Raw genomic sequence first — 14,056 nt, 5'->3', positions numbered from 1 at the left:
AATATTAGAAGAATTATGAACCAAACTGAATGTCTTTAAATGCAACGTTTTGGCACATTAATGTGAAAACCCCCTTTTAATTGTCATATTTATAAAACTTTCCAATGCAACAGCCAGACTCACCAGTTTTCAAGAATAAACCCATCTAGCAACCAACACTGTGCTGAACGATTAACACATCAGACAGTTTCCATAAAAGAAAACATAATATGTTGTCATTAGAGCGGCTTTCTAGCACTACAGTAAAGACGCCTTCAAAAGAAAAAAACTGAATCATTTGATCAATAAACAATAACCACGTTTCTGTGCCACTTTGCCTTGAATGTAGTCTTACATTACATTTTTAAATTCATGATTTTAAGGCTCAGTGAGAGTTCCTGCTCCAACAGATATTTCATTTGTGAATCTAATCTGATGTTTTTAAGTTTGAAGTCCACAAGCTTAATTTTTGTGCATTTGTTAAACAAATTATCATGATGGGGATCCTTTTTAAAAATATTTATTTATTTTTCTACATAAAGCACCGAATTAAAAGAAAATACTTAATTCATAAAGATCGGAATTATGCAGTCAGCCAAAAAGCTTTAATTTGTTTCATCCTTTCTGCATTTCAGCATCTGTCTAATAGATGGCAGCACCTGAATTATCTGGGTTCCTGAGTTCCTCTGCTGTTTTTAACTCTTTAATGACGCATCTATTCATCTATATGTTATCTAATTAAAAGCATTTTGAACAACTAAGACAACTATTGGCCAAAGTACACGTAAATTATTGACCAAACTGCACTCAATAATCCACTTTTTACAGGCTAAAAGATGTACAGGAGAAAACACGCCAGTGCTGACTGTCCATCCAGCTGAATGGTCAATGTGGGCTACATTTCACTGGCTTTCAAGAGACATTCAGTGTTTAAAGTAACAGTGACACTTAAGTGGTGAACAAAAGGTTCCTACAAAGAAGACGTATTGCCTAATTTTCTCTTTACAACAAGTTAAGAATACATTTATATTACACGTGACATGCCAGTTCACTATTCTGCTGCAGACTGCATTTATAATAGAAAATCTGATCAGTCTAATAAACTACTTATTAAAACTGGAGGCTTCATAAGTAATACATATCCCAGACTTAGAGCCAGTGTGAATGAAATACTCCAAAGTCTTGTGTAAGTACAAATAAATTTAAAAAGGCATTTACCTCTACACTGACAGTAGATCTGTAACACACTGATTTGTGGGGCCAAATGCACAGATTTTGATGATACAGTTAATTTCGTTAACACACAGAGTGGAATAAACAAACTTTCTCTTATACTTGGATGTCTCACTCTTTCCTGAAATGTTCTATGAAATACAGACATGTGACATGAAATCATTCTAACATGCACATTTGCCTCTATCAGAGCCCTCAGAGAGGTCCGGGTTGGCGGGTCCGTTGGCTCGGACGGTCCCGTCTGGGATCCAGGACTTGTCCACACATCGCTCCATCCTCCTCATGATCAGATCCAGCAGAACGTCCACGACCTCGGTGACGTTCTGTCCATTTGCAGCACTTGTCTCAAAGTATGGGATTCTGCAAGGAGACAAGTCAAGGTCATAGAAACTGAACCAGAGATTACCTTTTACTAGTTATGATGTCACACAAACCTTCAGCTTTTAATACATTTCAATCTCCATGAAAGTCCCTGTTTCATTACCTCAGAAAGGGGCAGGTTTGTCTTTTTAAAAAGGAGCTCAATTGTGTCATAAAAAGCTGGAAACTGTAACTTTTGATAATATTAAACAAACAGGAAAGGTATTGCGGTCTATTTTTAGCTGTGGGTACCTACAGCTGGTGAGCTTGTATCGCTACAGGATGGTGCATGTTGGTAACAACATTAAAATTAACTTTGTCCATGTTTAGCATGATAAAGGGGACATTTGAACTAATTGAGGTGTTTTTATACGTTTTGGCAACAACAGAGCTGTGGGGCAGAAATCCGAAAAGCCATAAGTAAAATTTAAAAAAGGAATAAATGAATAATGTTGCTAAACACACCTATGATAAATATCGTAGGACACGTGTCAAACACTGAAAGCTATTCGTCCTGTGAAGGCATTTATAACCTTTGATAAACTGCTGCACAGTACCTGTGCACTCAGTAAAGGTGCGTCTTACGGGGCCAGAGGCAGGATATCTTACACATGTGAACAAATATTTGCTTTTCTGAGGAGGGTCGGTGTAGTCTCACAGTCTCCTGACCGGATGAAGGCAAACACTGCAGCCACTGCCTTCTTGACAAATGTTTGAGGGAGCAGTTGACTCAGACGGAGACGGACGTACCCATACTTCTCTGCCAGTTCACGGGCCTCGTCTTCACTGATCGCTCTCTGATCCGCCAGGTCACATTTGTTGCCACACAGGACGACGTCTGGATTTTCACAGTATGCGTGAATCTGTAACTGACCTGAGGGACACATCAGCCTGTTATGCATTTTGTCCCGTTTAAAGGTGTAACATCTTAACTTGTGAGAAAGATGGTCGTGAATTACAGTAACCTGAGCAGCAGCTCAGCACAGAACGTAATATAAACATAATATAACTTATTACTACAATCATCTTTTAGCTCTAACAACCTCTTAGTGTCAATTCTGCATGAGTTAGACACATTAATGTTCTTATAAAGTGTCCCGTATATTTCTTTAGATCTTAACTACTGTTTGCTGATTATGTCTCCAGTCTTTCATGAGACTAAAAACACACATTTTAATGATCACATCGGGAGACATACTCATCCAGTTTCTGATGTTGAGGAAACTTTGCTCATTCGTGAGATCAAACAGGAGGAGGAAACCCATCGCATCTCGAAAGAAAGCTGTTGTCAAACTTCGGAACCTGAAATCAGTCGGGAGGAAAAAAAGAAAAAAAACAAAAGAAATCACGAATAATTAATTTAACATGTAAAAGCAGGTGATGAGGTATGAAGAGGTTGATAAAATGTTGGTACAAGTCACCCGTCTGACCTCTCCTGTCCTGCAGTGTCCCACAGCTGCATGTGGATCTTCTGCTTTCTGCCTGAAGTCCCGTCTGGACCCGTTGATTTGTAAATCTGAGGGAAACAGACAAACCAGGTCAAGATATTTAACTCGTCTGAATCTGTGCAAGCAAACCAAAAAATGTGAGTCAACTCTACCAGTTCTAGTATTGATTGTACTGACCAGAAGTTTTACAGTGACAAGAGTTCTCTATTCAGCAGGACTCATGTGAGAAACTAAGATTTACACAAAAAAAACTAAATAAATAAATTCATCTATAAAAGATTAACATAAACTGCCATAAAAAGTGATGGACATCCACTGCATTTAATAACTTTTTTGGGGCCTTTCGAAAGAAAAATCCCCATGATTACAAAGTCCCAGTCGTGTGAATATAAGGATAAATCCCTTTCCAGGTTTTGTTTTATGAAATGATGAAAAGTTAAAAATAAAATAATCAATCATATACAAATCGGTTTAGTAAGAGGGACAATGAAAGAAAGCTCCTGTTTTAGTCATCGATAAACTGTACACGTCCTCTGTAGCCTCTCGTGTGCATCGTGTCACCTGGTGAAGCGAAACAAGCCACTGAAACTTAAACCCTTTTTATTCTTCTTCTCTTTTCATGCACTTTTCTAAACTACACAAGCACACAACAGAACTCTGTTTGATGCACCTCATCCTGACACATGCAAATCCAAATCGAACAATCTCTGTGGAATGAAATCCTCGTGCACACCCTGTGATCAGCGGTTGGAGGCCGCTGCGTTAGAGTCACTTTGCTGATGTCTGTAAGCCCCGAATGACCAGTTTGAAGCACAACACAATTTTTACACCTAAAATATAAACGCAGCAAAGCAAAAAGCTTTAAAGCTTCTATTTTTAAAGGCTAAAATAGCTACATTTGAGTTGTTACACAATGTTACACGATTCATGCGCGTGCATGTGAGTGAGGATACAGTGTAACGTCATCCCTTCATGGTGTCACAGTTGCAGGCTCGTCTTGTGGGTGTGGCGTTAGTTTCTGGACCCTGTTCTGATTATAATATAGTGCCAGAGAATAAGGGATAAACATGCTGCTACTGGTGAAAATGTTTTTAACATACCCGTTTCAACACGCTAATTTAGGTGTAAAAACTGCATTACTGGATGTCAGTATTCTGGGTGCTTGTTGTTACAACACACAGCTGCATGCCTGTGCACAGTTTTACTGGAGCATTCATCTCATAACACATTTAATTAACACATCAAAAATTTCATGGACTTGGAAAACTCAGTTTCTGTTCAGTTCATACAGTTTTTGGCTTCAATGCACGGTGATTAGTCTTTAACGATGACCGACATGATTACAAAAGCTGTTTTGTGCATCACTTATTCATCACAAACAACTCTTTTCATCACCACAGTCTAAATGTTCCTACACTGATCTTCTAACTCCGTTTTTTCCTCAGATGAGATTGAAACACTTGTTAAAAGACAAAGCTGGATATTCAGTAGAATAAAATAGTTATTAAGACAGTGGGCTACATTCTTGAAGCTGGAGCTCAGCAGCAATAACACAAGAACAGAGTAAATATGAACACCACTCAGCTGTTTGCCAATGGCATGAAGTGTTTATTCTTAAGGAGGGTGCTGCCTGCCGTTCATCAGCATAAGTCTCATCTCAGAATTCTGTTGCAACATCCATCAGTAGTCTTTTGTTAAAAGAGTATTACTTAATGTTGTGGAAAAGCACTTAAGCCCCTAATAAGACAGCTAACATGGAAACGTTACATCACAAGTTTGTAGCACAAAATCCCTGAGTAATGAAGGAAATCCACACTATTTCAAAGCCGACTTGAGAAATGTGTACATACTCACCACTCTTTTTTCTCTGAAGTCTATTCCAACTGTAGTGATGAACTTGGAGTTAAACTTGCTATCCGTGTACTGGTATAGAAAGCTTGTTTTTCCCACACCAGAGTCACCCAAGGCTAGGAATTTGATGAGGTAATCATAGTCCCCATCAGACATAGTGAGTCCGTAATTTCTGGAACACACAAACAAAACAACTCAGCCAACAAACAAATTACCGAATTTGGAAATAAATAAATGTCAAAATGATATTTGTCGCTGCCAAAGCAGTGACACTGTGAGATACAGTATATATACAGTTTTATATATATATATATATACAGATATAACCATTAAAAAAGGCTAGGACAAGATGAAGGGTTGTATCCTACCAGCAGTGTAGGACCAGTTTCTGATAAGCACAAGTGCCTGAGATGTTTAGGCCAGTTTCTTACATTGACCGGGGTGTGGATGCCAGTTTGTGCCAGCTTTCTCTCTCTCTTTTTTTTTTTTCAACCTCAGTTGAATTCAACATAAGAATAAAAAACATTTTCTTGAAATATAAATAATTAACCAAAATAGCATAAATACTAAATCAAAATAATCTTCCTTTGTTATCTAACTTAAACAAGTAACATTTCTCTCTCTTTTTAAGAATACATTAACAGGCCTAACTCATGTAACATTCATCACAAAACTGGAGTCTCCTTCATAAACAGTCCTCCATAAAAGTGTGACGCCTTAAAGGGGAACTGCGGTATTTTCAACATTAAGCCTCTTTTCTGAGTCGTCTGCAATGTTTTAGAACCCCCCTCACCGCTTTTTTGATGTTTACTGCTGTCTCCGGTATTTGCCTAATTTTGATTCTTCTCAACCTGCTTCAGAATGGCAAGTCATGCACATTTCCTAAAAGGTCCGACATAACCGGAGTGGTTACTGGTGTGCACTGGTAATCCATATCAAATTTCGTTGCGAAAAGTTGCTTCTGTCGTGTTTTATTTGGCAGCTCGTTCATGCTCGCACTATTTTCTTAGCGGTGGCGGAGTAATATCAACGAACATCCAGTACAAAATGTCAAATAAAACACGACAGAAGCAACTTTTCGCAACGAAATTTGATATGGATTACCAGTGCACACCAGTAACCACTCCGGTGAGTTGATTATTTTGAAAACGGACGTTTATTGTGCTTTTACGGACCTTTCTAGACATGCGCATGACTTGCCATTCTGAGGCAGGTTGAGAAGAATCAAAATTAGGCAAATACCGGAGACAGCAGTAAACATCAAAAAAGCGGTGAGGGGGTTCTAAAACATTGCAGACGACTCAGAAAAGAGGCTTAATGTTGAAAATACCGCAGTTCTCCTTTAATAAAAAAATAAAAATAAAAATAAAAACTCCCCGTGCGCCGCGTACCCCCTGCAGTACCTCCGCGTACCACTAGGGGTACGCGTACCACTGTTTGGGAACCACTGTATTATGTCTATGGGAGTCATGCTTATTCTTCTTCGCTTTCTACCTTGGCGTTTGAAAACAGCGGTCTTTTATTAGGGGATGAAACCGGAAGATGAACACGCCGCCGGATGTGAAGTAGATAGTGGCTTGTGCTCGCGTCCAGAGTGGCTACTTTATAGCTCTGCTCGCGTCTTGCGTGAAGTTTAGAAAATTGAGGTGACACACGCAACCGCGCAAGGGCTTGCCTTGCGTCTTGCGTCACCGACCATAAATCAGGCTTGAGCTGTGCACAGTCCTGAAGCCCAAAGTGCAGCACCCTCACTGACACACCCAGGCGTGGCACTCAAAATCAATGCCGACTGGAGCCAGAGCTGATTAATGGCAGCAGTCAGTTTCAGTAGCAACACGTTCTTCCAGCTCATTAAACACAATTAAAACTAGGGCTGGGCAACGATTACAAATTTTAATCTAATTAATCACATGATTTCCCTGATTAATCACGATTAATCGCATTTGTACGCGAAATCCAAAAATGAATTAAAAAATAGTGTATAGCTTTTAGCATTTAGTTTTATTTTAAATGTGCTGCCATATGAATGAAAGTGCCATAACATTTGTTGTGCAAACACACTTTTAACATTTTTTTTTGTTTTTATGTAGAAGCCTCGCTCCACTGTCTGTTTCATTGAATGACTTGCCGGTGATATTTTAGACTGGAAGTACTACGGTGATAAGACAATTCAACTTGGCAGTGTTTACAGATGACTTTGGTTCTGTCGACTCCGCCGTCTGGAAAAACTTTAAAATGAAAATGGCAGAGTAAAAGTTCCGTACCCTTCTCCATGTTTAGTGGATCCGCCGATTACTTTCTTTTCCGGTTCCCCAGCAGACAGCAGACTTTTACGAAATAAATAAATAATAAAACCTGTGCTAATGTGCGATAAAATATTTATCGGCGTTAAATAATCAACGAGTTAACTCGCCCAGCCCTCATTAAAACACTTTCATACTGAACTCATAAGACAGATTTTTGCAGGTTTTAGCAGATCTTTTCCTACAACCTTTTTAAAGTACAAAGACTGGATCTGAAATCACATCTAAACTTCTAGTCTAAAGAAATTTGAATCTTATCAAGTACTTGGTTTTTACTGCCTCCACAATACTCTGAGCATTCAAATGACGAGCCAGGTCACAAAGTGGTTAAATCCAACAATTACTCAGAGATTTTTTGAAGCTTTATTTACTCAGTTCGTAGATACTGAGTGGCATAAAGGCTCTGCGTGCGCACAGTGAAATGAGCGATCAACAAGAGGTGAAAATGTGGAAGTGGTTGCTGGGGACTGGAGATATGTCAGTGTATTAATCTAATGACAGGAAACAGCGAAGTAAATAGCAAACATAAGAATAACAATGTCATTAGCTACACTCACACTATCCAATTTTGCTGCAGGTGGTCTTTTTGAAAATAATTCCACGAGTAAAAGACATTAAGCCTCAAAGATACATTGATTTGTATCAATTTCCGCTCTCTTATGCAAATATGGTCACTTCTGGTTCCAAAAAGATGAGACGGTGACAGCTAATAGTCCAACTTCAGGCTTCAAAAAGGCAGTTTGCAAACCAGAGGCTGATGGCTGTTCCCACTCTGTACATGAAGTCTACAGGTTAGATACGATGCTAAACTAAAATAGTCTAACTTCTGAGAAAAGGAGAAATAACCAGAATAGCAGACGAGCTTCCTCTTTAGTATTATATGCACTGCAACATCTAAGTTTAGGAATGATGGTTATTTATACTGGAGTATTTAAAGGCCATTCCCTGAAAAATTGTGCAATAATACTAAAGTGATTATTTATTTCCAATCAGAACTCTTCAAATTATTTTCATAACTCTTCGATGTGCTCCATTACTATGCAAGTTCAAAAAATAAATATATATATATATATATATATATATATATATATATACATATACATACAGGTTTTGGGCAACACCTACTCCCATCTAGACAACCTATTTTTCAGGTAAAGTCTTGCATATTTCAGGGACACAATGCTAAAGCACATACTGCATATATCACAACAACATGGCTCTGTAGTAGAGTCCAGGTGCTGGACTGACCTGCCTGCAGTCCAGACCTTTCACCAGCTGAGAACATTTGATGCATCATGAAACACAAATTACAACATTGGACAACATTTCTCTCCCAAACACACAGCACATGGTCTCATCTCATATGTTGAACCTGCTTCGTAGCACAGAACCTCAGACTTTCCGGGACAGCGTGTGTGTTTAAGGTAGAGCCAGCAAGGCAGAACAAACAAACCACTCGAGACATGACACTCGTCTCTTGGTTCTGCGATTAGATCATGATGATATCATGCTATTTCAAAGCACACACTAATACAGTGCTATACCACTGCTGTTTGGCAAGTATGTATGAGCAACAGGATCATAATGAGGGTGTCAGCAATAAATCGAGATCTTTTCCCATGCAATCTATGAAAGGTACATTTGAGCTTATTATTAAAACAGTTCCCCCACACTAACTGTAACACGCATCTCACTGACAAGTAGAAAAAAAACACACAAACTGATGCTGAAAATGAAATTCAGTGTTACCTTACCTGCAGTGCAACACTACTGAATTGAAAAACCAGTTGCAACAGATTTTTGTGGAAGATCCTTTTCATTTGTGTCTACAACGATTGTTAAGGACTTACGTAGATACTGAAACGCTGGCTACATGGTAGACTCTGGTCTACCTCCAAAGGGGACAGTCTATGGTTTAGATTAACCTGTTTTCAATTCTTACAAGAGAACTACACATATTTAACATTTTCATATGTTATGTATGAAACTTCCAGTCATGAATCTGTACAGCTGATGACACAACGGACTGACATGCGTAAGGAAAGTGCCGTTTCATCCTCCTGACACAAGCATTTCCAATCAATTTGTCGCCATTCAACCAAAGACGCCTTTAACAGAGTTAGGTTAACGTCTTCTTAATATCCCTTTAATCTAAATGTTATTACAACCCCACTGATCAGTAGACTATTGTTCTAAACCTTTTGGAGTAAAAATTTAGTCTTAATGAGGAGTAATGAGTGAAAGTTCCCTGCACAAACCTCTGGTAATAAGAGTAACAATCTCATTTGTAATGGTTTCCTGATTGAGGTCAAAAGAGTTATAAGAAGGCACGGATGTGTCATATGATCACAGAATTGACAAGAATTCAGACAAGCCGTACATTCTTTCACTGCGTCCCGCACTGAACCTTTTCATCTGGAACCATGAGCAGATTAGGGTCTCGTGCAAAATCAAGATCCGTGATAAATGCACTGTGATGGAAACGGTTGCTAGAGCATTGATATGGCCATAAATGGAGAGCTGAAACCTGCAAACCTGCATGACGTTTACATTCCTGCTCACAGACGTGTTTTGACTCAGGCAGGTAAAAATTTGAAATAATGTTTTATTTATAACTTTAAAATGGATCTGACTTTTAGAAGCAGCTCCGGCTGAATTTGTCATCATCAGCTATTGAAACAATTCTGGAATCCCACTCTTCATATATACTTCAAATGAATTATTAAAAATAAAAAAATGTTCCACTTGTTGGGTGGTGTTTATTCAGGTTCAAATAGCTTACACGGCCACATGCCATCGTTACTGTTATTGAAACACTAAAAGTTTTCCCTGCTCCTTTCTCATGACGCACCACTTTCAGGCTTAACTAAACCGCTTAACTAAACCTGTCTGTGAGGATTACTTTCATGAGAAATACAGGTCTTTTTAAATGCTTTTAAAAAAAAAAAAGAAATTCAACTCACTGGACAGTTGAACAACGTTTGATTCTGTGATTTTTAAAAAAGATAAATAGTTTTTTCTCTTCTTTTTTTAGATTGTATTACATGATAATCACAGAAAATGAACTCAAACATTTGTACATAAGCTGATTAACAGCTTTAAATCATGTTTTTACGTTGGTTCGTTGCTCGCTCCCATGCACATTTAACAATGCCTTGGCTACTGTTGAAATAATGAGGTTAAAGTCATCTTATATGTTACAAGAACACACTTTCAGCACACCAATTAAAAACACAACTCTTATTATAATCTGGTCAAGTTTTGACCCGTCTTATGACGCATTAGATAAACACAGGTATTCACGTGTCACACAGCTTTAGCTGTAAAAGAAGTTCTTCTCCTGCTATGACAAGTCAGATTTTACAGTGACAGTGGCACAGTGAAGCAGCTGAACGGTCCTGTTTGAAAAGCTTGTTTACAACTAAACTCTGCCTGACAGATGACTTTAATATCTGATCTGCTGCTTAGTGGCATCATTTCTTTTTTTTTTTTTTTTTAAACCCGACACCAAAGCTCGAGTCAGTAGATGATTTTTGACTATGTGAAAACAGGTCACAGAAGTGACACAGTCAAGCAAAACCACACTGCTGTAGTGAAAACTGTGTCAGCAGAACATTTCTGCAGATTATATGAACCTGATCAGACATTTGGTGCTCACCAACCATCATTCTGAGCAGGAATACGTTTTAATCTCTCTACAATAAGTGAATGAATACAAGAAAGTAAACGGCGATGTTAAAAGGAAAAAGAAAAGTGTTGAAATCTATGATTGCAGAACGATTTCTTAGTCACACTGTACTATCAGAGCTGTAAAAAGGAAGCGAGATCTGATAGCAGATCTTCCGTTGTGTTGGGCAAGAAAGCACTGAGTGCAGTTGGCAATCAGAGAGAACAAGTGCTGTCCTCATTACTGCCTTACACAAGCCTTCCTGGCACAATAAAGTCCCAACCTATCCTCCTCCGTGGACAGGGGGGTTCCCCAAATGGGAGAAGGGAACACTAAAAGCTGGAAAGAGACATATCAAAGCTTTAAAAGCTGAATCCTTGCGAGGAGTTACAGCCTGAGGTGCAGACGTCTGACAATTCTCCCCTAATATATCAACTTTACTTAATAACATTTCATTCTTTAGAAAGCGTGCAAGTTAAACCAATAGAAGAAGAAATAACATCAGTCTCATGTTTCCCAAAAGCTTTTAAACAGACAACAAACAAGTCCCTGTTCCACTACGAGACAGACGCCACATCATACTCCTCCCTCAGTCAAAAAAGGCCTCAGCAGAAGCTTTTAAACAGCTGTGCAAAACTAACTGTGACACCTGTTTCAGCTGAATTTATTTGTTCTGTGAACAGTAACAAAACAGTTCAATCAAAGACATAAGTGGCAGCTGTAATAAGGACAACTCTTACCTGTGCTGTGCTGAGGGAGGTGTGAGGGAACATCTGTTTAATTCACAAGGCTGCTCATAAACTGCATCAGATAATATATCCGTTATGCTGAAGTAGTATTTTTAGTCTTCTTTTTAATTTCACATGCTTGTGTGAAACGAGGAATGGAGTTGTTTGATTTTATTCTCCTCACAGAAAGTCTTGAGCTTGACCTGATAATACTTTATACCAGATGTTCTGAGAGATCCAAATCTCCCAACTCACCAAATGGTAACTACAGTTTTTGGTATGTTAATCAATGATCCACATTATCTGATACTTAAGCATGTATGACTAAAGGAAACAATAAACTGCAGGGAGGCAACTCTTTGATGACAACAATTTTCCTTCATGATTGTTTGGTCAATAGACTCAACATTGTGCCCAAAGTCAAACTCGTGTTTTAAAGCCTTTACTATTTCAGGACATTTTGCGGTGTATTTAAAAAATTTGGCAAGAGAAAATCAATCAAGCCACCACAACTAATTCCTGACCAAAGCACACAAATTCTGCCCAAAGCACTTCTTCCTTTCCACAGGGACTGACAAAAGTTACTGAAAAACTTCATCTTTACAGTGCTGGTATTTCTACTGTGACCTAGCAAATAAATCTGCATTTCTGTCAGCTGATTAGGGCACAGGAATTGAGGATTATTTTCACTGTGGATTAGCCTGTCAACTATTTTTCTAATCAATCAAGTAGTTGTTTGGTCCATCAATTGACAGAAAATGTCAATAAGGAGCTGGTCTTTCTTTTTATTATACATCAACAGCTCCAGCTTTAGTTCAAGGTGTCATTCACATCGTTTCATGACAGATGTACAATTTCATGATCAGACTTTGTATCATATGTCGTGTGTTACTGAGCTGTTATTTGCCGTGTTTCCTAAATATTTTTACAAAGATGCAGTTGAAAGACACCTCAAATTTTTTCTGCTGCAAGTCAGGCTTCAATAAATCACATGTTGGAAAACTCTGAGATGTCCTTGGGATCTTTGGGCATTTTCCTCTGCAGCGGGAGTGGACCTTACGTGCTACGTCTGCCACCCATGCAGCACAGCAAACAAACAGCCGCTTTAATCATTTGTCAGGGATAATGTGGACCCACCCTGGGCAGCCGTCCAACACAGAAGCAGGCAGCTCCTTGGAAAAATGTGGATATGCACATACCAAAAACTTAACTGGCTGAGATACAAAGAGCAGCAAAAAAGTTGAGAATGAAATCTAAAGGATGGATTATGGGTGGATGTTCACCTCTAAAACTTGTGGCGGCTAAATCTAGTCTCTGAAAAACCATGAGAGGGTTTATCAGCAACAGGCTTTAACAGGCGCCCATAACCCATTTCCATGATAAACAATGTTTATGTCCAACAGATTAATTAACCTAGACAAACAGACAATATAATGACCCTCAGCTTGTCCACATGTGGATGTCACTGGTGGTCATGGGACCCCTTAAAGTAAGAAAGAATCCCCCCTTTTGTTTGTTTTTTCTTACTTAATACATATCCTGCCGAGACTACCGAGCTGGAGGCCAACCTCCCAGCTTCCCCTTTGTCGGACATATTTCTGCCAACATATGGGTGCAAGCATACCTGCGCAGTGTGATTAAATTACTAACTTCTGCCTGGAGACCCCCGTGTTTTACTGGTTTGCACAATGGTGTGTCAGTTATTGAGCAAGTGTTGTGAAAGCTATCAGCTCTGAGAAGAGGATAAGGCAGGTGGAAAAATGCTTCCCAACGCCAGCAGCCTGCCATTAAGTGAGGGTGAATTTGACAAGCAGCACACAAACACTCCTAAGTACCCAAGTACTCGAGCGCAGTAAAGTTAAGTTTTCAGCGTCTTGCTAACTCCTGACAGATGCTACAGGCTGTGTTTTTTTTTTTGGTTTTTTTTTCGACTGACATTTCCTGAAAACAAAGTACTCACCAGCCGCGAGGCGTTGTTGCTAAGCGCTCTTCGTCGTCCTCTTTTAAAAAGTAGCTGAAGTGACCGTTGAAGACTTAACGAAAGGTGAATAAATCAGCTCTTTTACTTTCCCCGTCGCCTCTGGCCCATCAGTTATCATGAGAGCAGCCTCACTTACTCTGAGAAGCACCTTAAATTTCCGTGTGGCTGTCGTCTCGTGCTGGTGGGAAACAGCTCCTCCCCACGGAGCTCGCGACAGTTAACTGACAGAAACGGCTGTAGCGGACGTTACATTACAACCATTACACTGTGCGGTTTGTTCCACTGGTTAAGCTTTATTTGATCTAATATCACGTAGACTGTGCTTTTCTTGAAGATTCTTTACTAAAATATTATCTAATTACCTAATGTCCATCTGTCATTTTCAGCACAAAGATGTTTTTCATCCGCAAATCTTAGAAACATATTTCAAGTCACCATCAACAAGCTGAGAGAAACTTAGTTTCATATAAAGTTTTTGTATTTACTTGAAATATTAAAAAGTTTTA

General features: G+C 39.0%; 1 protein-coding gene across 1 annotated transcript; it reads right to left on the bottom strand.

Moving 5' to 3' along the window:
- Window positions 1-963: 963 nt before the first annotated feature.
- Window positions 964-13,761, bottom strand: rab27a (RAB27A, member RAS oncogene family). Its single transcript, XM_075461541.1, has 6 exons — window positions 13,530-13,761; window positions 4,875-5,043; window positions 3,003-3,088; window positions 2,771-2,874; window positions 2,323-2,446; window positions 964-1,572 (listed from the first exon to the last, which is right to left on the bottom strand). Exons 2-6 carry the CDS (start codon window positions 5,025-5,027, stop codon window positions 1,377-1,379), a joined length of 663 nt encoding a protein of 220 aa, XP_075317656.1. The 5' UTR covers window positions 5,028-5,043; window positions 13,530-13,761; the 3' UTR covers window positions 964-1,376.
- Window positions 13,762-14,056: the final 295 nt, after the last annotated feature.

The sequence above is a fragment of the Odontesthes bonariensis genome, chromosome 1 (genome assembly GCF_027942865.1).
Source record: "Odontesthes bonariensis isolate fOdoBon6 chromosome 1, fOdoBon6.hap1, whole genome shotgun sequence".
Taxonomy (NCBI): domain Eukaryota; kingdom Metazoa; phylum Chordata; class Actinopteri; order Atheriniformes; family Atherinopsidae; genus Odontesthes; species Odontesthes bonariensis.
This window is presented reverse-complemented; position numbering and strand designations above follow the sequence as displayed.